At 43.9% G+C, this 22,378-nt stretch overlaps 1 protein-coding gene across 1 annotated transcript in view; it reads left to right on the forward strand.

Annotated features, from left to right (window-relative positions):
• The window catches only part of gpam (glycerol-3-phosphate acyltransferase, mitochondrial), a 51,028-nt gene that overhangs the window by 22,235 nt on the left and 6,415 nt on the right, over nt 1-22,378 (forward strand). Inside the window, exons 12-13 of the mRNA XM_034193325.1 lie at nt 5,819-5,904; nt 10,653-10,765. Of these exons, the coding sequence (XP_034049216.1) occupies nt 5,819-5,904; nt 10,653-10,765 (199 nt within the window). The remainder of the gene's footprint in view (nt 1-5,818; nt 5,905-10,652; nt 10,766-22,378) is intronic.

Consider the following 22,378-nt stretch of genomic DNA (forward strand, 5'->3'; position numbering starts at 1 on the left):
ATATGTTGAAAACATAGAAAGCAGATTCACCTACAGCATTTACACATTTTTGTACCCCCCTCCCCCCATTCTTACTTAATATGTATGTGGTAAAATCCTATATAAAGTCATCTATATTGTCTAATGTATTGTAGCCATCCTTTCCATACATTATTGAATTTGTCAACTTCCAATCTAACAGATGCTGTTACGTTTTCCATAGTGTATATATTTAACATGACATCAACCCATTCCTCCACCTTTGGATCCGATCTGTTCGCCATCTTTGGTGATTGCTTTTTTACTAGCTAAAAGCATGATTCTCATAATTTTATAGTCATCTTTTCTTCTTAAATGTAACATTTCTATATTAGTCAAATATAACTTTTCAAAACTTAACGGGATTCTGATCCGTACTACTTCATCTATAATGTTTTTGATTTCAGACCAATACTGAGTCATTAAAGGGCAACCCCAAAAGATGTGAAAATGATCCGCTTTGTCTTCCCCACATGATCTCCAACATTTTGTGTCTACATATTTTCTTTGAGCAAGTGTTAAGAAAAACCTTATTACATTTTTCCAGCCATATTCTCTCCAGAATAAAGAGCTTGTTGTTTTCCATTGATATTGGAGTATTTGATCCCAGTCCCCCTCTGAAATTAAAATGTTTGCTTCCCTCTCCCACCTTTCTTTGACATATCCTGTGGCATCCCCTTTTAACTCCTCTAAAGCTGTATATAATTTTGAAATAACTTTGTAACTTAACTCTGATTTATAAGCATCTAGGATAAGTTTGAGTATATTTGACCGAGTAATATTCATATCCTTATTTTTCATTTTTTGCTTTAAATAATGCCTTAGCTGCAGGTACCTATGGAAATCCTGATTTCCAAGATGAAAGACATCTCTTACTTGTTGAAAACTCATTACATCATCTCTTTTGATTATCTCCCAGTGCATTCTTGGACCATTTCCCCACAATTTAAATGTGCTGTCCAGTGCATTTGGTACAAAATCAGTATCATATGCAATCCATCTCAAAAGCCTACATTTTTCAACTAAATTATACTTTTTCAAAATTTCAGACCAGATTCCCAGAGAAACCCGCAGCAAAGGGTTCACATTTTGTCTCCAGTTTACCTGTAATTGCAAATCACACGTCAGGGCTTGTACTGGTGGCTCCATTTTCCCCTCTATCTTTCCATTTCGCTACATATTCTGGATCACACAAACCCATCAACACCTTCAACTGAGCAGCTTGATAGTAGCTCTTGAGGCATGGTAAAGCTAGACCTCCATGTTTTTTTGACAACTGTAAAGTTCTGTATTAATGCGTGGTCTTGCCCCTGCCATATGTATCTAGATATTAATTTGTCCCATTCTTTAAAGTCCCTCTCAGTTAATTCAATAGGAAGATTTTGAAATATATATATATAACAACCGTGGCAAAATATTCATCTTAATCACTTCAACTCTTGACACCAGGCCTAAGACAGGGATTAAGTTCCATTTTGAAAAGTTTGCTTTGATGTTAGACATCACCTTGTCATAATTTGAGATTTTCAAATGTCCAAGATCTTTTGTAAGGTGAATGCCCAAGTACTTCATTGATTGCTGCTCCCAATTAATTGGATATTTTGTTTTATAAATTGGTTGTTATATAATTATATGATAGAGCTTGGGTTTTCTGCACATTAATTTTATATCCTGACAGCTTTCCAAACTCTGCCAAGAATGACATCAGGACTGGTAGTGATGAGTTTGGGTTCTCCAGGTAGATCAAGACATCATCTGCGAACAACGCTAATTTCTGCTCTATTCCTGATACGGTTATTCCCTTGATATTGACACACTGTTTTATCCTCTGGCTTAGCGGTTCCAAAAAAATATCAAATAATAACGGACTGACTGAGCAGCCTTGACGACAACCCCTCTGTAATTTGATTACCTTTGACAGACTACCATTGACTTTGATCCTTGCTATTGGGTCCACATACAGAGATCGAACAATCTCAATATAACCATCATGAAAGTTAAATTTTTTCATTACTCTAAATAAAAATTCCCACTTAACGGAATCAAATGCTTTTTCTGCATCCATTCCCAGTATGGCGGGCCTCCAGGTTTCTTTCTTGATGTGTTGCATAATAAGTAATGTACGGCGAATATTGTCATGTGTTTGCCTTTGCTTTATAAATCCAGTCTGTTCTAAACTGATAATATCTGGTAATATGTCCTCCATTCTTTGAGCTAAAATTGCTGTAAAAATTCTATAATCCACATTAAGTATACTAATAGGTCGGTAGCTAGAGCAATTTGTTACGTCCTTACCCTCTTTTGCAATAACAGAAATGATTGCTTCCCTCCAAGAATCTGGAATTGTCCCACCCTGTAAATCCAATGAAAGTTTTTTGTAATAAAGGGATTAAAGTTTTCCTGTATACTTTATACCATTCGGAGCCATAACCATCTGCACCAGGACTGGTGTCAGATTTAAGTCTAGATATGGCTGAATTGATTTCTTCCACCGTTATTAGAGCAATTAATTTCTTATTCTGCTCCTCTGTTATTTGTGGCAAATGTAACTTGTCTAAATATGTCTATTTGAGATTCATTATATTTTCTGTTTGTGAATACAACTTGGCATAATAATCTTCAAAACATCTATGTATATCCTCTGTTTTGTATACCATTTGTTTTAGGGTCTTTCATCTTAGAAATTTGTCTTAATGTCTGTTGCTTTTTAAGTTTATACAAAAGTAATTTTGTAGATTTACTCCCCCGCCTCATAATATCTTGCTTTGTGTAAATCATTTTTTTCTGGATTTCTTGAGAAAAAATGTCATTACTTTTGCCTGTATTATCTTTAATTCTTCATTAGTTTTCTCATCAACGTTGGTTTTTATGCTCTCTTTCCTTTTTTTTCCCAAATCTGCTTGTAATTGTTTTAGTTCAGCTTGTCTCATTCTTTTTATGTGAGCAGATTTTGCTATCAGCTTTCCCCTCAATACCACCTTGCGTGCGTCCATAGTATAGGTGGAGACACTTCACCGTTATCGTTTTCTTTAATATATTCGCAAATATTCCTCTCAATTTCCTCTTTCATCTGACCATTGAGCAAACTTGAATTAGTCTCATACTGTTGTTTCTTTTCAGTCCCTGTGAATATTTTAAAAATATTGGGCAATGATCAGATAGGTCCTAACCCCCATATAACATTCTTTTACTCGATAACGATCTTTTGAGTTAATTAAAAAAATAATCGATTCGTGAATACAGAGCATGAGGAGCTGAATAATAGGTGTAATCTTTTTTGAGTGGCTTTAGGTCCCGCCATATATCTAAATCCCATGTTCTGACAATAATTAAAAATTCTTTTACCAGTAGTGGTCTTTTGTTGGGTTTTCCTGTCGAATCTAATTCGAATTAAGACGTTGATTTAGATCACCTCCCCCTATTAACACTCCTTCACTCTGTTATCACCAGCTCAAAGAGGGAGGTTTGAAGAAACTCCAATCCGAGCCTGGGGGGGCATAGATATTGAGCAATGTAACCAGAACTTCCCTCTAGTCTACCTATAACTATTACATATCGACCTTCCTTAGCCTTTATAGTTTTAAGCATTTCGAAACTTATTCTATTGGATATTAATATACAAACCCCTCTTCTATGCCCTGACTGATATGAAGATGAAAATTCCTGATTATATCCATTTCTCTTGAGTTTTTCATGTTCTTTATCAGTCATATGGGTCTCCTGTAAATATAGCACTTCTACACCCTCTTTTTTCATCTTGCTCAACACCTTGCCGCTCTTGATTGGATTGAGGAGACCATTAACATTGTATGAGGCTACTTTTATATGAGTACTCTGTGATGCCATTCTATGTTACATAATGTAAATATTGTTATTCCTTTCACCCTATGTGCTACATAAAACAATCATTTGGAACAGTAATGAATACAGAAGAACAACTTTGAACTAAGTATACTCAAGACTTCCAAACATGAGGTCCAAAAGGAGACCTTTGTAGAGCAAAGTACCAGCTCTGAGGGATAACCCCATAGGGTAGGGGGCCCTTGTGACCATATTTGGCCCTGTTCATTCCTCCCACTTTTTGTCCACTTTGAAATAAACATAAACTCCCCGACTGATAAATTAACTAAATAGAGGAAGGCTCCCTCTCTGTTGTAAACAAATACACACAGTCATTTTCAACATAATTTCCATAACACCACACTGTTGTCTTGATGAGAGAAGGTCCTATTGGTCCAGTGGCTTACTGGTCCTCTTCCCCGCTCTTCTGTAGTTGAAGGCTTGCAGTTTCTCCTTATATCCCAAAGATGCTGCCTGGTCCGGTTTGTCCCCTCCTCGAGCAGAGCGCCACATCAGACGAGACAGCCTCTCCAGGGGGTCGTCCACGGGTCTGATGATCCAGACCTGGAGACCCCTCGCCACCATATCCTTAGTTGCCTCTGCTGCCGTGGTATACAAGCGAGTTTCATCTTCATAGAAAACGCGAAGCTTCGCGGGAAAGGGCGTCTGGAATCTGATTTTTTTCTCTCTCAGCACTCGCTTTGCTTCAGCGTATTCCTTTCCCCTTTTCATGACTTCGGGTGCATAATCATGATCCACGTACACCCGTTGCTCCTCAAACATGAAGCCTCTCATTCCCCACGCCTTCTTTATGATTTCCTCTTTACATTTGTAACTTGACAGCTTCGCAATAATCGAGCGTGGAGGGCATCTGTGGGGGACGTGGTCCAAGTGCTCTGTGTGCTCTCTCCACTCGGAGTGCAAATGTCGGTGGCAGCTCAAGTTTTTCCCGGAGTAAAGTTTCCACGAATGTGCACACTGACTCCGCGCTCTCCTCAGCCCATTCTCTGATGTTGTGCAGACGTATATTTTCGCGTCTGCCCTGTCCATCCTGGTCCACCAACCGCTCCTCCAGCCTTCTCTGGATCTTGATCAGCTCACGTCGCTTGCTCAATGCACTGGACTCGGTCCTCAGTCCCTTCAATACGTCTTTTCCGCTTCATCAATTCTGCTATTGGCCGTTTTTATTTCTGCCCTGATATCTTTCAGATTTTCCACTGTTTCACGGCGAAATTCCCTAATTTCATGCAGAACAGTCTCCAGCTCTGACATTTTCCTGGGTTCGGGGTACCTGTGCACTGCCCGTTCCTCCTCCGCATGTACCTCTGTTAGCTCTGTTAGCTCTGGTGTTAGCTTACCCCGCTCTTCTTCGTCCGTGTGTATCTCAGTGATTCTAGAAGATTTTTTCGTCTTTCCTCTTGTCATTATCAAAAGCCCATTTATGCCTTGATATTTTAGGGATTACACGGCAAAATTCACCACTCAGGGCTTCACCCAACCTAAAAGTCGGGGAGCAATGTTTTTACGCTGCCGCTATCATCAAGTCCCGACCGGAAGTCAGCTGCAGCATTTTTAACCACAAAGGCATGTTGCCAAAGTAAGGTCGCCAAGCACTGGGGTGTAACTTAACTTCTACCTGGGAAAAATAGGCATCACTGTGGATGGAGGAACTGAATCTAGCTTTGGTGTTTTATTTACTTTTGCCTCTGGGATTCTGGTTTTAATGCCTTACATGTGGTGATTACCTTTATAATATTCTGTTGCCTTTTAATTTTATTAATATCTAGTTTTTTATGTTCAGCTTGGAGTTTTTTCTTCTTCTAGGCTTACAAACGTTGCTAGCCCATCACCTCTTACTGTGTGTGTGTGTGTGTGTGTGTGTGTGTGTGGTGTGTGTGTGTGTGTGTGTGTGTGGTGTGTGTGTGTGTGTGTGTGTGTGTGTGTGTGTGTGTCTACATAGGAGTACCTGGACATCCAGAGAAGCCGTCATGTTCCACCACCAGTTTCCTTGGAACATACTTTGATGCCCACTATTATTTCTGCGCAGTAAGTGCAAACATGCACACTTCCTCCACACTGAACATCCACAACCCCGCAGTCAAAATGCCTTTGAAATGTCATGAAGCCGCCTCTCTTCTTCTGTGGTGTTTAACGGCAGCCAGCATCCTTATTGTTGCATTGCTGCCACCTTCTGCATCAGTCTGTTATAGCAGTCCTAAATCCTCTTGATGAATCCAGTGTCTTTCAAGTATATAAAAAGCCACACTTGACCTTATGGGTTAAAATACTTACTACAGAAGCTTCTTGCAGGCCTTACAATTGATTTCCTTCAGTTTTTACTCTTTAATAGATAAACCATTCAAAAATGACTAAATATATTTTGAGGTAAATAAAGCAATGTTTCTGTGAAGGCTCTCAGTTGTCCAGGTGGTTTCCATAGTAGAGAAGCTTCAATCTTCGACTGGACTGGGTTTGCTTGACGCGAGGATGTTCGCTTCTAATCGCAGAAGCTTCCTCAGCTAAAATTCTTGCTCTGGTAGTCTGACCTTCTGTCTTGACTCTTGTAGAGAAGAATAACAGAAGCCAGCAAACGCTGGAGTTTAAACCTAACCAGACCCCTTCTATGGAGAGGCAGACTGCTATTGGCTAGTGACTAACAATTGCTCTAATTAGCACTTATTGTGCTCTAGTTAGCACCCTCCTAATGACAGGGCAGCTGTCCCTTCTAATAATGGGACTGACGCCTCTCCTGATGATGTGAATGAATCATTACCATGAACAAAAGACTGGAACTGCCTTTGACCTGAGTACCCCATTGTAAACATGGGACAAAGCGTGTCTCAGACCCCCTCCCCGGTTAAGGCTGTGTTTCAACTGTTTCACATGCAATGCTTCTTTCACTCCCTTCTGAAACCATTCCTTTTCTCTGGCTAAGATTTTAACTTCCTTGTCCTCAAATGTGTGGTTAGTGTCTTTAAGGTGAAGATGAAGTGCAGACTGGGGCCACCGGCACCCTCTCTGCGGTGCTGGTATAGCCTTTTGTGCAACGGCTGCTTAGTCTCATCTATGTAGTGTTCGTTACAGTTTTCCTGACATCTGATAGAATACACTACATTGCTCTGTTTGGTACCCACGATGGTCCCTGGATAAAGTGCAGAAGTCCCAAAGAACAAAGACCAGACAGACAGGAGACAGAACCAAGAAGAAGAGTGTCTCTACCTTATATAGCAGGAGTAGGGGAAAAAACTACAGAGGATCTTCAGACAGCACAAAATCCCAGTTTACTTTAAACCTATTAACACCTTGAGACAAAAATTAGTTCACCCTAAGGAAAGGATCCCTAGTTACAAACAGAGCAATGTAGTGTATTCTTTCAGATGTCAGGAAAAACTGTAACGAACACAACATAGGTGAGACTACCCTACTAAAAGTAGTACATGCAAGTATGTTTCAAGTATACTTCCAGTTTACTTTTTATATACTTAACAGTACTATTTTTTGGTAAGGGTAAGCAGCTGTTGCACAAAAGGCTATACCAGCACCGCAGAGAGGGCGCTGGTGGACCTCAGTCTGCAGTTCATTTTCACCTTAAAGACACTAACCCACATTTGAGGACAAGAAAGTTAAAATCTTAGCCAGAGAAAAAAAAATGTTTGAGAGGGGAGTGAAGGAAGCATGTATGTGAAACAGATGAAACCCAGACTTAACCAGGGAGGGGGTCTGAGACACGCTTTGCCCCTGTTTACAATGGGGTACTCAGGTCAAAGCAGTTTCAGTCTTTTGTTCATGGTAATGAGTCATTCACATCATCAGGAGAGGCGTCAGTCCCATCGTTAGGAGGGACAGCTGCCCTGTCCATTAGGAGGGTGCTAACTAGAGCACAGTAGGTACTAATTAGAGCAATTGTTAGTCACTAGCCAATAGCAGTCTGTCTCCCGGTAGGAGGGGTCTGGTTAGGTTTAAACTCCAGCTTTTGTGTCTTCTTGATTATTCTTCTCTACAAGAGTCAAGACAGAAGTCAGACTACCAGAGCAAGAATTTTAGCTGAGGAAGCTTCTGCGATTAGAAGCGAAACATCCTCGTGTCAAGCAACTCAGTCCAGTCGAAGATTCAAGCTTCTCTACTACGTAAAATTAGCACTGTGCTGAATACTATACAGGTATATTCACTGGTTATGATTTTTGTTATTTATATTAGAAATGGTGGCATTTGAAACCACTGCATTCTGATGTTGGCATTTCACAACACTTTATTTAGAATTCAATTGGTCTGGTGGTGGTATTTGGCATAATTCTGTGGTATTAACTATTGCATAAGCTTTAACTGACTTACAAGAGGCAAAAGACTTTTCATTGGCAATACGAGGTCTGTCCAAAAAGTATCATACCTTTTTTATTTTTTATTTTTTCAAAAACTATATGGATTTGATTCTATGTTTTTACGTCAGCCAAGCTTGAACCTTCGTGCGCATGCGTGAGTTTTCCACGCCTGTCGGTTGCGTCATTCGCCTGTGGACAGGCTTGAGTGAGCACTGGTTCAACCCCTCCGTCGTTGTTTCATTGCGAGGAAATGGCAGAATGATTTGGGCTTTTTTTCCCATTAGAATTTTTTCAGAAACTGTTAGAGACTGGCAGCTGGGAAACCATTCGAAAAATTTATGTGGCTTTCTGTGAAAATTTTACGGGCTTCACAGAGAATAAGGAGTGTTACATACAGCTTTAAGGACTGCCCACAATGGCGCACGGCGCGCCGTGCTCCTAGCAGCCATCGAGAGGCAGAAACCACCACATCATTTCTACACGGATCGCTGTGTGGAGCCGGGACCGTCGTGAGCAATTTCTCTGGTTATCACAAGAGCTGGACATCAGCCATTTTCCGGCAGATTTCACTTTAAACAAGAGATTTTGTCATGGAAAGCCGCGCGGAGGCTTTGCGCGTCACGACCGATTCGCTGATGAAGCGAGACAAAGGAACACCTCCGTTTCGGAGTGTTAGAGGACAAGTTGGGACATGTCTGTCTCAGCTTTCAGTGCTTACCAGTCAAGTGAGTATAAGAGAAATTGTGGAGAGCTAGGCTTGTCCCAACTTGTCCTTTAAACACTCCGAACGGAGATGTTCCTTTGTCTCGCTTCATCACTGAATCGGTCCTGACACGCGAAGCCTCCGCGCGGCTTTCCATGACAAAATCTCTTGTTAAAAGTGAAATCTGCCGGAAAATGGCTGATGTCAGCTCTTGTGATAACCAGAGAAATTGCTCATGACGGTCCCAGCTCCACACAGCCATCCGTTTAGAAATGATGTGTGTTTTCTGCCTCTCAATGGCGACTCGGAGCGCAGCACGCCGTGCGCCATTGTGGGGCGTCCTTAAAGCTGTAGTAACAGTCCTTATTCTCTGTGAAGCCCGTAAAATTTTCACCGAAAGCCAGATAAATTTTTTGAATGGTTTCCAGCTGCTTGTCTCTAACAGTTTCTGAAAAAATTCTGATGGTAAAAAAAAAGCCCAAATCATTCCGCCATTTCCTGACAATGAAAATCCGACGAGGGGGCTGGACCACTCCTCCCACAAGGCGTGCTCAAAGGCGAATGACGCAACCGACAGGCGTGGAAAAAACTCACGCATGCGCACGAAGGTTCAAGCTTGGCTGACGTAAAAACATGAATCAAATCCATATAGTTTTTGAAAAAATATAAAGGTACGATACTTTTTGGACAGACCTCGTAGTTATATCTTTAGGTTATTATTTACTAAAGCAGAAAGGGTGCAATTATTTAATTTTTTTTTTTTTTTTATAAGACACACTTCAAATTTGATAAATGTAGAATGAAAGCAGAATTAAAGGTCAATTAATGTAGGCAATCAGTCTATCTGTGGAAACGTATTACAGACAATGCATACAAGATAGTAAATAAATTTGAATGAAATCAAGACTTGAGCCATATTTGTTCCAATATGAGTCAAATACCACTGTGTTTTAAAACCAAGAAAAACTGACCAAAGTGTTCTCAGAATGCACCAAATTGCACCATTTTTTTATTTATTTATTTTTTCAAAATTGCCTGGGGGAGCATGCCCCCAGACATCCCTAGGGGGACCTTGTGCCTTCGGCACTCTGCCATCCACTCACAGAAAGTTTAGTCAAAAAGTTTCAGTTGCTTGCAACCATGGCAATGTATTCTGAGCCTCAAGTATATAAATGTATTTTCATCCTTCACCCTCCCATGAAAAAAAGGAAAAAACTTACCAGGTCAACATGGATGGAAAAAACATCAGTATTTAGTATTAAAGTATTACTATGATTTGACATTTAAAGAAATTAAGTGTATATAAATAAAAAAGATAGTTCCGTCTCCTAAGTAAAATTAGATGTTTCCTATTTTTCATTCAAGGAATTAACAAGAAAAACGGGGAAAAAAACTAAGGCTCAGATAAAATGTCACCCTGTCCCCTCAGTGAAATTTTTGCCATATCAGATAAAATGTCATCCTGTCCAGTCAGTGAATTCCCCCCCACCCCTTCCAACTGTAAGTGCCTCGTCTATCGTCAGGAAGCTAAATGGTTGGTGAGTTTTGTTTTGTTCCCAATTTAGCAAAACAAAAAAAAAGAAATTTGTCCTTCACATTACTTTAATCGTGCAATATTTTTTTTAATCTAGTGGTGCATTTATTATTTTTCATAGTAACTTTGACTAACTTGTTTTCTTTATTACAAGAACATCATCAACACGAGAGAAAGTAACCATTCAAGTTTTACAAATGCATGCTCTTGTATATGAACATGATTTCTGTTCTTCCAGACCTGATTCTCTGCTGTTTGAAGGGCAGGAGGTGGAAGAACTCAACAGAGAGCTGCCTGATGAGCTTTTCAGACGACAAATCATTAATAACCTCGCCAAACATGTCCTCTTCAGTAAGGAATTCACCATCGCACAGTCTTTGACTTTCTGTACCATAACGAAATCTACAGAATACCATATTTTACGGAGTATAAGTCACAGGGTTTTTGTTGTTGTTGTTGTTGTTTTTTACCTCCGCCAAGTAGGTTATGTTATCGGTCACGTTTTGTTGGGAAAGTGTAGTGACACAGACCCACAACAGTGGGCGTAAATGAGCAGACAATAGATGAGCCAAAAATACAACACTTTACTGTTGTGAAAAATGCACAACGAGAATACAGATAAATGCAGAATTTGGATCACAATCAAAATATACAAGGTGATGTGTGGGTAGGCTCGAGGATAGAAGACGTCTGTCCCGAGAAGAACCGGATCCCACACGATTTCCACTGCCACCGAACCCGAAGGATACTGGAGCCGCCAAGTCCCGAGTCCCTAGGTGGTCACCGTCTCCGACTGTCGGATCTGGTACTGCTGGCAGAAGAACAGATGTGATGAGTGTGTGACAATACACTCAGTAAACAGTCAGCAAGTCGTTATTCCAGGTGGGAAACAACACCTCCACCTTTAACACAGAACACAGTTGTGCAGAGCCAAAGAGCTACTTAGCATTTTGGCGTGAGGGTGAAGAACGTCACTCTTTCACGGAACCACAAAACTCAGCACCCAGCTGACAGCAGCTACAGCAACTCCTGCAAACACTCAGAAAAGGAATCAGGTATGTAACGGCATAGTCAGACGGCTGAGAGTTTACCGTAGAGGTAGACGATATCTCGGCGACGAGGTGGAGATGTCGTCCGGCTTTTGTGTGTGTGGTTGAAGACCTGGAGATTGGTGACAGCTGTCACCCCGGCTGTTCCTGTGAGGCGGCAGCGCCCTCTCGTGCCTGAAGCCCGCACTTCAGGCAGGGCGCCCTTTGGTAGTGGGCCAGCAGTACCTCCTCTTCAGCGGCCCACACAACAGGACCCCCCCTCAACGGGCGCCTCCTGGCGCCCGACCCGGCTTGTCGGGATGGCGATGGTAGAAATCGGCCAGGAGGGCCGGATCCAGGATGAAGCTCCTCTTCACCCAGGAGCGTTCTTCGGGTCCGTAACCCTCCCAGTCCACCAAGTACTGGAAATCCCGGCCCTTCCGGCGGACGTCCAGGAGCCGACACACAGTCCAAGCGGGCTCCCCGTCGATGATCCGGGCAGGAGGCGGCGCCGGTCCGGGAGCACAGAGGGGTGAGGTGTGATAGGGTTTCAACCTGGAGACATGGAAAACTGGGTGGATCCGCAGTGAAGCTACAGCTCCCGGCTTCACTGCGGCAGGACTGATGACCTTGAGGATCTTAAATGGTCCAATGTATCTGTCTTTTAGTTTTGGGGAGTCCACTTGTAGAGGAACGGCTTTTGTGGAAAGCCATACCTCCTGCCCGGGCTGGTGTGCAGGGGCCGGGGAATGCCAGCGATCTGCATGGGCTTTGGCCCTCATCCGGGCTTTCAACAAGGCAGAACGGGCGGTGCGCCACACCCAACGGCACCTCCGCAGGTGTGCCTGGACCGAGGGCACACCGACCTCTCCCTCCACCACAGGAAACTATGGGGGCTGGTACCCCAGACACACCTCAAATGGGGAGAGGCCGGTGGCAGAGGACACCTGGCTGTTATGCGCGTACTCGATCCAGGCCAGATGTTCGCTCCAAGCCGTCGGGTGTGCGGACGTCACACAGCGCAGGGCTTGCTCCAGTTCTTGGTTGGCCCGTTCTGCCTGTCCGTTGGTCTGCGGGTGATACCCGGACGAGAGGCTCATGGTGGCCCCCGGTTCTCGGCAGAAACTCCTCCAGACTTGAGAGGAGAACTGGGGACCACGATCTGAGACAATGTCTGTTGGTATCCCATGCAGACGCACGACGTGGTGGACCAGGAGGTCTGCTGTCTCCTGGGCCGTAGGGAGCTTCGGGAGGGCCACGAAGTGGGCCGCCTTGGAGAATCGGTCCACTATCGTGAGGATGGTAGTCATGTCTTTAACTAGTAATGACTTCATGACTTTCTTTGCTAACAAAATTTTAACTATTAGAGAAAAAATTACTCATAACCATCCCAAAGACGTATCGTTATCTTTGGCTGCTTTCAGTGATGCCGGTATTTGGTTAGACTCTTTCTCTCCGATTGTTCTGTCTGAGTTATTTTCATTAGTTACTTCATCCAAACCATCAACATGTTATTAGACCCCATTCCTACCAGGCTGCTCAAGGAAGCCCTACCATTATTTAATGCTTCGATCTTAAATATGATCAATCTATCTTTGTTAGTTGGCTATGTACCACAGGCTTTTAAGGTGGCAGTAATTAAACCATTACTTAAAAAGCCATCACTTGACCCAGCTATCTTAGCTAATTATAGGCCAATCTCCAACCTTCCTTTTCTCTCAAAAATTCTTGAAAGGGTAGTTGTAAAACAGCTAACTGATCATCTGCAGAGGAATGGTCTATTTGAAGAGTTTCAGTCAGGTTTTAGAATTCATCATAGTACAGAAACAGCATTAGTGAAGGTTACAAATGATCTTCTTATGGCCTCGGACAGTGGACTCATCTCTGTGCTTGTTCTGTTAGACCTCAGTGCTGCTTTTGATACTGTTGACCATAAAATTTTATTAGAGATTAGAGCATGCCATAGGTATTAAAGGCACTGCGCTGCGGTGGTTTGAATCATATTTGTCTAATAGATTACAATTTGTTCATGTAAATGGGGAATCTTCTTCACAGACTAAAGTTAATTATGGAGTTCCACAAGGTTCTGTGCTAGGACCAATTTTATTCACTTTATACATGCTTCCCTTAGTCAGTATTATTAGACGGTATTGCTTAAATTTTCATTGTTACGCAGATGATACCCAGCTTTATCTATCCATGAAGCCAGAGGACACACACCAATTAGCTAAACTGCAGGATTGTCTTACAGACATAAAGACATGGATGACCTCTAATTTCCTGCTTTTAAACTCAGATAAAACTGAAGTTATTGTACTTGGCCCCACAATCTTAGAAACATGGTGTCTAACCAGATCCTTACTCTGGATGGCATTACCCTGACCTCTAGTAATACTGTGAGAAATCTTGGAGTCATTTTTGATCAGGATATGTCATTCAAAGCGCATATTAAACAAATATGTAGGACTGCTTTTTTGCATTTACGCAATATCTCTAAAATCAGAAAGGTCTTGTCTCAGAGTGATGCTGAAAAACTAATTCATGCATTTATTTCCTCTAGGCTGGACTATTGTAATTCATTATTATCAGGTTGTCCTAAAAGTTCCCTAAAAAGCCTTCAGTTAATTCAAAATGCTGCAGCTAGAGTACTGACGGGGACTAGAAGGAGAGAGCATATCTCACCCATATTGGCCTCTCTTCATTGGCTGGCTTCCTGTTAATTCTAGAATAGAATTTAAAATTCTTCTTCTTACTTATAAGGTTTTGAATAATCAGGTCCCATCTTATCTTAGGGACCTCGTAGTACCATATCACCCCAATAGAGCGCTTCGCTCTCAGACTGCAGGCTTACTTGTAGTTCCTAGGGTTTGTAAGAGTAGAATGGGAGGCAGAGCCTTCAGCTTTCAGGCTCCTCTCCTGTGGAACCAGCTCCCAATTCAGATCAGGGAGACAGACACCCTCTCTACTTTTAAGATTAGGCTTAAAACTTTCCTTTTTGCTAAAGCTTATAGTGAGGGCTGGATCAGGTGACCCTGAACCATCCCTTAGTTATGCTGCTATAGACGTAGACTGCTGGGGGGTTCCCATGATGCACTGTTTCTTTCTCTTTTTGCTCTGTATGCACCACTCTGCATTTAATCATTAGTGATCGATCTCTGCTCCCCTCCACAGCATGTCTTTCTCCTGGTTCTCTCCCTCAGCCCCAACCAGTCCCAGCAGAAGACTGCCCCTCCCTGAGCCTGGTTCTGCTGGAGGTTTCTTCCTGTTAAAAGGGAGTTTTTCCTTACCACTGTAGCCAAGTGCTTGCTCACAGGGGGTCATTTTGACCGTTGGGGTTTTACATAATTATTGTATGGCCTTGCCTTACAATATAAAGCGCCTTGGGGCAACTGTTTGTTGTGATTTGGCACTATATAAAAAAATTTATTGATTGATGTCCCGGGACGGCGGGAGGCCCGTGACGAAGTCCAGGTCGATGTGGGACCAGGGGCGATGGGGCACAGGTAACGGTTGGAGGAGTCCCTGTGCCCGTTGGTGGTCAGCTTTTCCCCTGGCGCAGGTGGTGCAGGCCTGGACATAGTCCCGGACGTCGGCTTCCATGGACGCCCACCAGAAGCGCTGCCGGACCACTGCACCGGTCCTTCGCACCCCCGGATGGCAGGAGAGTTTGGAACCGTAACAGAAGTCCAGGACGGCAGCTCTGGCCTCTGGTGGGACATAGAGGCGGTTCTTTGGTCCGTTAGCTGGGTCCGGGTTCCATGCCAGGGCCTCCCGGACGGTCTTCTCCACATCCCAGGTGAGGGTGGCCACGATAGTGGACTCAGGTAGAATGGATTCCGGCGGATCCGACAGCTCGGTTTTGACTTAGACTTTGTGAACCCGGGACAGAGCATCCAATCTTTGGTTCTTGGTCCCGGGGCGGTAGGTGATCCGGAAGTCAAAACGCCCGAAGAACAGTGACCAGCGGGCTTGCCTGGGGTTCAGCCGCTTGGCGGTCCTGATATACTCCAGGTTCCGGTGATCCGTGAAAACCGTAAATGGTACCGTGGCTCCCTCTAACAGATGTCTCCACTCCTCAAGAGCCTCTTTCACCGCGAGGAGTTCCCGATTGCCCACGTCATAGTTCCGCTCAGCTGGGGTCAACCTGCGTGAAAAATAGGCACAAGGATGGAGAATCTGATCAGACTCCCCGCTCTGGGACAGCACGGCTCCTATCCCTGAGTCCGAGGCATCCACTTCTACCACAAACTGGCGGCTAGGATCAGGCTGCACCAGAACTGGTGCAGTCAAAAACCGGCGTTTCAACTCCCTAAACGCGGCCTCGCACCGATCCGACCACGTAAATGGTACTTTGGAGGAGGTCAGAGCTGTCAGGGGGCTAACTACCTGACTGTAGCCCTTTATGAACCTCCTGTAGAAATTCGCAAAGCCGAGGAACTGTTGCAGCTTCCTACGGCTTGTCGGTTGGGGCCAGTCTCTCACCGCCGCAACCTTGGCCGGATCAGGGGCGACGGAGTTGGAGGAGATTATGGACCCCAGGAAGGACAAAGAAGTGCAGTGGAACTCGCACTTCTCGCCCTTCACAAACAGCCGGTTCTCCAACAACCGCTGCAGGACCTGACGTACATGCTGGACATGGGTCTCAGGATCCAGGGAAAAAATGAGAATATCATCTAGGTATACGAAGACGAATCGGTGCAGGAAGTCCCGCAAGACGCCATTTACCAAAGCCTGAAATGTCGCGGGGGCATTGGTGAGGCCGAACGGCATGACCAGGTACTCAAAGTGACCTAATGGGGTGTTGAATGCCGTCTTCCACTCGTCTCCCTTCCGGATCCGAATCAGGTGGTACGCATTCCTAATATTGAGTTTTGTGAATATTTGGGCTCCATGCAGGGGCGTGAACACCGAATCTAACAGGGGTAGAGGGTACCGGTTGCGAACCGTGATCTCGTTCAGTCCCCTGTAGTCAATGCATGGACGGAGTCCGCCGTCTTTCTTGCCCACAAAAAAGAAACCTGCACCCATCGGGGAGGTGGAGTTCCAGATCAGCCCGGCAGCTAACGAGTCCCGGATGTAGGTCTCCATTGATTCGCGTTCCGGACGTGAGAGGTTGTACAGCCGGCTGGACGGATATTCAGTGCCCGGGATCAGTTCAGTGGCGCAATCGTACGGACTGTGTGGGGGAAGAGTAAGTGCCAGTTCTTTGCTGAAGACGTCAGCGAGATCTTGGTACTCCTCAGGCACCGCCGTAAGATTGGGGGGGACTTTAACCTCCTCGTTAGCGGTCAAACCAGGCGGAACTGAGGATCCTAGACATTCCTAGTGACAGGTTTCGCTCCACTGAGCCACAACCCCAGACGGCCAATCAATCCGGGGATTGTGTTTGATCATCCAAGGGAAGCCCAAAATCACGCGGGATGTAGGAGTCACAAAAAACTCAATCTCATCCCGATGATTCCCAGACACTATCAGAGTTACTGGCAGTGTCTTGTGTGTGATTAAAGGGAGAAGGGTGCCATCTAGTGCCCGCACCTTCAGTGGCGAAGGAAGCACCACCAGAGGGAGCCCTACCTCCCTTGCCCATCTGCTGTCCAGCAGATTCCCTTCTGACCCCGTGTCCACCAGTGCAGGGGCCTGAAGGGTTAAATCCCCACTCAGGATCGTAACTGGGAGTCGTGCAGAAAGACGGGTTTGTCCCACGTGAATTTCTTGGCCCACCCTTAGCCCAGTTTCTAGGAGCGGGCGTTGGTGTTTAACTGTTTGGGGCAGTCTCTCTGCTGATGCTCGTTTGAGCCACAGATAAAGCACTCTCCGCGGACCAGTCTCGTTTGTCTGTTAGTGGCTCTGACTTTAGCCCTGCTCGTGTCCATAGCATCGTCAGCAGGGGGAGCTGTCGCCAAACGGAGCGCTGAGGCAGTGGAGCGCGGGGAGGGCGGTACCTTTTCGGATCCGGAAGGGAGAGGGACAGCGCGTACCCGCCCACGCACTTCGTCTCGCTCCCGACGGCGTTCCTCTAACCGATTGTCTAATCGTATGACCAGATCAATAAGCCCATCTAAATCCCGCGGCTCATCCTTAGCCCCAGATGCTCCTTCAGGACTGACGACAGTTCGTTTACGAAGGCGGCGCGGAGTGCAGCGGTATTCCAGCCGGACCTCGCAGCCGTGATGCGGAAGTCGACCACATACTCAGCTGCACTCCGATGCTCCTGTCTCATTGACAGCAGTGCTGTTGAAGCAGTTTCGCCTCTGTTTGGGTGATCAAATACTGTTCTGAACTCCCTCACAAACCCAGTATAAGAGGTAAGGAGCCGTGAATTCTGCTCCCAGAGCACCGTAGCCCAGGCGCGTGCCTCACCTCGAAGCAAATTAATCACATAAGCCACCCTATTGGCATCGGACGCGTACATCACGGGACGCTGTGAAAAGACGAGCGAACACTGCATTAAGAAGCCCACGCACGTCTCCACACAACCCCTGTACGGCTCTGGGGGACTTATGTATGCTTCAGGGGATGGTGGGGGGGGTCGTTGAATGACCAGTGGAACGTCTATATTCGGCACCGGGTCAGCAGGAGGAGCTGCAGCAGCGCCCTGAGCGCGCGCTTCCACCTGCGCGGTGAGAGCCTCCATCCTGCGATTGAGGATGATGTTCTGCTCGGTCATTAGATCCAACCGAGCAGTAAAGGTGGTGAGGATTTGCTGCAACTCACCTAACACGCCTCCTGCAGACACCTGTGCACCTTGCTCTTCCATTGACTGTTCAACAGATGGTTGACGCCCCTCGGGATCCATGACGATGGCCGAGATATCCTGTTGGGAAAGTGTAGTGACACGGACCCACAACAGGGGGCGTAAATGAGCGGACAATAGATGAGCCAAAAATACAACACTTTACTGTTGTGAAAATGCACAACGAGAATACAGACAAATGCAGAATTTGGATCACAGTCAAAATATACAAGGTGATGTGTGGGTAGGCTCGAGGATAGAAGACGTCTGTCCCGAGAAGAACTGGATCCCACACGATTTCCACTGCCACCGAACCCGAAGGATACTGGAGCCGCCAAGTCCCGAGTCCCCAGGTGGTCACCGTCTCCGACTGTCGGAAACACTCAGAAAAGGAATCACGTGCGTAACGGCACAGTCAAACGGCTGAGAGTTTACCATAGAGGTAGACGATATCTCGGCGACGAGGTGGAGATGTCGTCCGGCTTTTGTGTGTGTGGTTGAAGACCTGGTGATTGGTGACAGCTGTCATAGTTGATGAGTGACAACTGTCACCCCGGCTGTTCCTGTGACGCGGCAGCGCCCTCTCGTGCCTGAAGCCCGCACTTCAGGCAGGGCGCCCTTTGGTAGTGGGCCAGCAGTACCTCCTCTTCAGCGGCCCACACAACACGTTTGTTTGTTTGTTTGTTTGTCAGTCAGCAGGATAACTCAAAAAGTTTTGAACGGATTTTGATGAAATTTTGTGGAGTTTTTGGAAATGACAAGAGGAACAAGTGATTAAATTTTAGTGGTGATCCAGATCACGATCCGGATCCTGATGCTAACGCGTTAGCATGTCTATGGCATTTTCAATGTAAAAAAGTTAGCATTAAGCAGTTGCAGCTGTCATCACGTTCAGGTGCATTTGTTTTCAAATTGTAATATTTCTTAAATTTATTTTTGTTTATAGAAACTTTGTGGAGTGGTTGGAAATGACAAGAGGAACAAGTGGTGATCCGGATCACGATCCGGATCACGATGCTAACACGTTAGCATGTCTATAGCATTTTCATTGCTAAAAGTTAGCATTAAGCAGTTGCAGCTGTCATCACATTCGGGTGCATTTGTTTTCATATTGTACTATTTCTTAAATTTATTTTTGTTTATATATTAATAATCTAATGATTATTATATACAATTTTAGAGAAAGAGACAAAAAGAAATAGATCACTGTGCCAAGGAGGGAATCTCTTTAGGGTCAGTGACCCTATGGCCTTGTTTAGAGAAGTGTTTCATAAATGTTAAAAAATTTCATATATTTGCAGTTTAGTTGAATAATAAATTGAATTTTGTCTCTTATTTGTTTTTGTCTATAAGCACATGCAATATCAATATCAGTGCTCAGATGACAGTAGCTTCTGGGAAAGGTGCAAGTTGAATTAAACTGTGATGCCAAGCGCTAAGGATACATGCTATCCAGTCACAGCAGATGAAACTTTTTTTTACTACTGAGCAAACATTGTTAGACGTTTTTAGGTTCAATGATTCCACGGCGTGTAGATGTTATGGCGTCAGTGACCCCATGGCCTTGGCGGAGGTTTGCACTCTCTGAATGCTTCTAGTTTTTTTTTTTTTTTTTTTTTCCTTAAAGTTTGGGAGGTCCTGTGACTTATACTCCAGGTGTGACATATACTCTGGACAATACAGTATTTAGACATAAATCATCATCAGAGATATAAATGATCTCCCCATCTGTTTACTTCAAAGTCAGTATTTTGTTACTACATTGTAGTATTAAAAAACACAAAGGTACACTCATGCTCCGAGTGTTCCCGCTGGTAATTTGTACCATGGCATTCGATTTTACTGACGCTTGTCCTTCATGTTCTGATGCTATATTTGGAAATAAAAGCAACCCACTGTGCTGCTGATGTAAGCATGCTGAGATTTGGGCAGAATATTGGCTGTTCTTCTTTAAAATTTTAAACTGGAAGATTTACAATTTATGTCGACCCTGTATTAATGTTTTTTGTGGCTAACTGACAAAAATATTGCAGTGAAGCAACAGTTCTGGCAGTGCATCTTCTGACAATTCTTTGTAGCGCTTTTCTTTTGCTAGTTTTGGCTATAACAGTACTGCGTCTGGGCTGCATAAAGTTTCTTCCTACATGTACAACCCCTGGCAATAATTATGGAATCACCGGCCTCGGAGGAAGTTCATTCAGTTGTTTAATTTTGTAGAAAAAAAGCAGATCACAGACATGACACAAAACTAAAGTCATTTCAAATGGCAACTTTCTGGCTTTAAGAAACACTATAATCAATCAGGAAAAATAATTGTGGCAGTCAGTAACGGTTACTTTTTTAGACCAAGCAGAGGGGAAAAAAATATGGACTCACTCAATTCTGAGGAAAAAATTATGGAATCACCCTGTAAATTTTCATCCCCAAAACTAATATCTGCATCAAATCAGATCTGCTCGTTAGTCTGCATCTAAAAAGGAGTGATCACACCTTGGAGAGCTGTTGCACCAAGTGGACTGACATGAATCATGGCTCCAACATGAGAGATGTCAATTGAAACAAAGGAGAGGATTATCAAACTCTTAAGAGGGTAAATCATCACGCAATGTTGCAAAAGATGTTCACAGTCAGCTGTGTCTAAACTCTGGACCAAATACAAACAACATGGGAAGGTTGTTAAAGGCAAACATACTGGTAGACCAAGGAAGACATCAAAGCGTCAAGATAGAAAACTTAAAGCAATATGTCTCAAAAATCGAAAATGCACAACAAAACAAATGAGGAACGAATGGGAGGAAACTGGAGTCAACGTCTGTGACCGAACTATAAGAAACCGTCTAAAGTAAATGGGATTTACATACAGAAAAGCTAAACGAAAGCCATCATTAACACCTAAACAGAAAAAAACAAGGTTACAATGGGCTAAGGAAAAGCAATCGTGGACTGTGGATGACTGGATGAAAGTCATATTCAGTGATGAATCTCGAATCTGCATTGGGCAAGGTGATGATGCTGGAACTTTTGTTTGGTGCCGTTCCAATTAGATTTATAAAGATGACTGCCTGAAGAGAACATGTAAATTTCCACAGTCATTGATGATATGGGGCTGCATGTCAGGTAAAGGCACTGGGGAGATGGCTGTCATTACATCATCAATAAATGCACAAGTTTACGTTGATATTTTGACACTTTTCTTATCCCATCAATTGAAAGGATGTTTGGGGATGATGAAATCATTTTTCAAGATGATAATGCATCTTGCCATAGAGCGAAAACTGTGAAAACATTCCTTGCAAAAAGACACATAGGGTCAATGTGATGGCCTGCAAATAGTCCAGATCTTAATCTAATTGAAAATCTTTGGTGGAAGTTGAAAATGGTCCATGACGAGGCTCCAACCTGCAAAGCTGATCTGGCAACAGCAATCAGAGAAAGTTGGAGCCAGATTGATGAAGAGTACTGTTTGTCACTCATTAAGTCCATGCCTCAGAGACTGCAAGCTGTTATAAAAGCCAGAGGTGGTGCAACAAAATACTAATGATGTGTTGGAGCGTTCTTTTGTTTTTCATGATTCCATAATTTTTTCCTCAGAACTGAGTGATTTCATATTTTTTTCCCTCTGCTTGATCTAAAAAAAGTAACCGTTACTGACTGCCACAATTTTTTTTCCTGATTTCTTATAGTGTTTCTTAAAGCCAGAAAGTTGCCATTTGAAATTACTTTAGTTTTGTGTCATGTCTGTGATCTGCTTTTTTCTACAAAATTAAACAACTGAATGAACATCCTCCGAGGCCGGTGATTCCATAATTTTTGCCAGGGGTTGTACAATCAGAAAAGTTTATTCTTTACACTGTTGCCAATGTGCTTGCTCACTGATGGGTAAGATTTAAACCTTACTCGTGTTTTGTGCCTTGTGGAGACTGACACTTGCATGACTTTGATCTCTGACATGCAGGAGAGTAATCTCATTGTAAACTGTGCATAGCCGTGCAAGTGCGCATAGAAAATTTTGAAATGTTCAAAATCTCTGTCACGCCTTAATTACGTGAACATTGCGTAAACAATTAAAAACACTGCGTGTGAGTGTGAGTCATTGCGTCAGTGCACCGTATCACAGCGCAGCTCATCTGATCAATTATGAAATAAATCTATCATAAACATACTTTTACAGATGCTCATAAGAAGGAATGAACATGCAACTGT

The sequence above is a fragment of the Thalassophryne amazonica genome, chromosome 18 (genome assembly GCF_902500255.1).
Source record: "Thalassophryne amazonica chromosome 18, fThaAma1.1, whole genome shotgun sequence".
Classification (NCBI taxonomy): Eukaryota; Metazoa; Chordata; class Actinopteri; order Batrachoidiformes; family Batrachoididae; genus Thalassophryne; species Thalassophryne amazonica.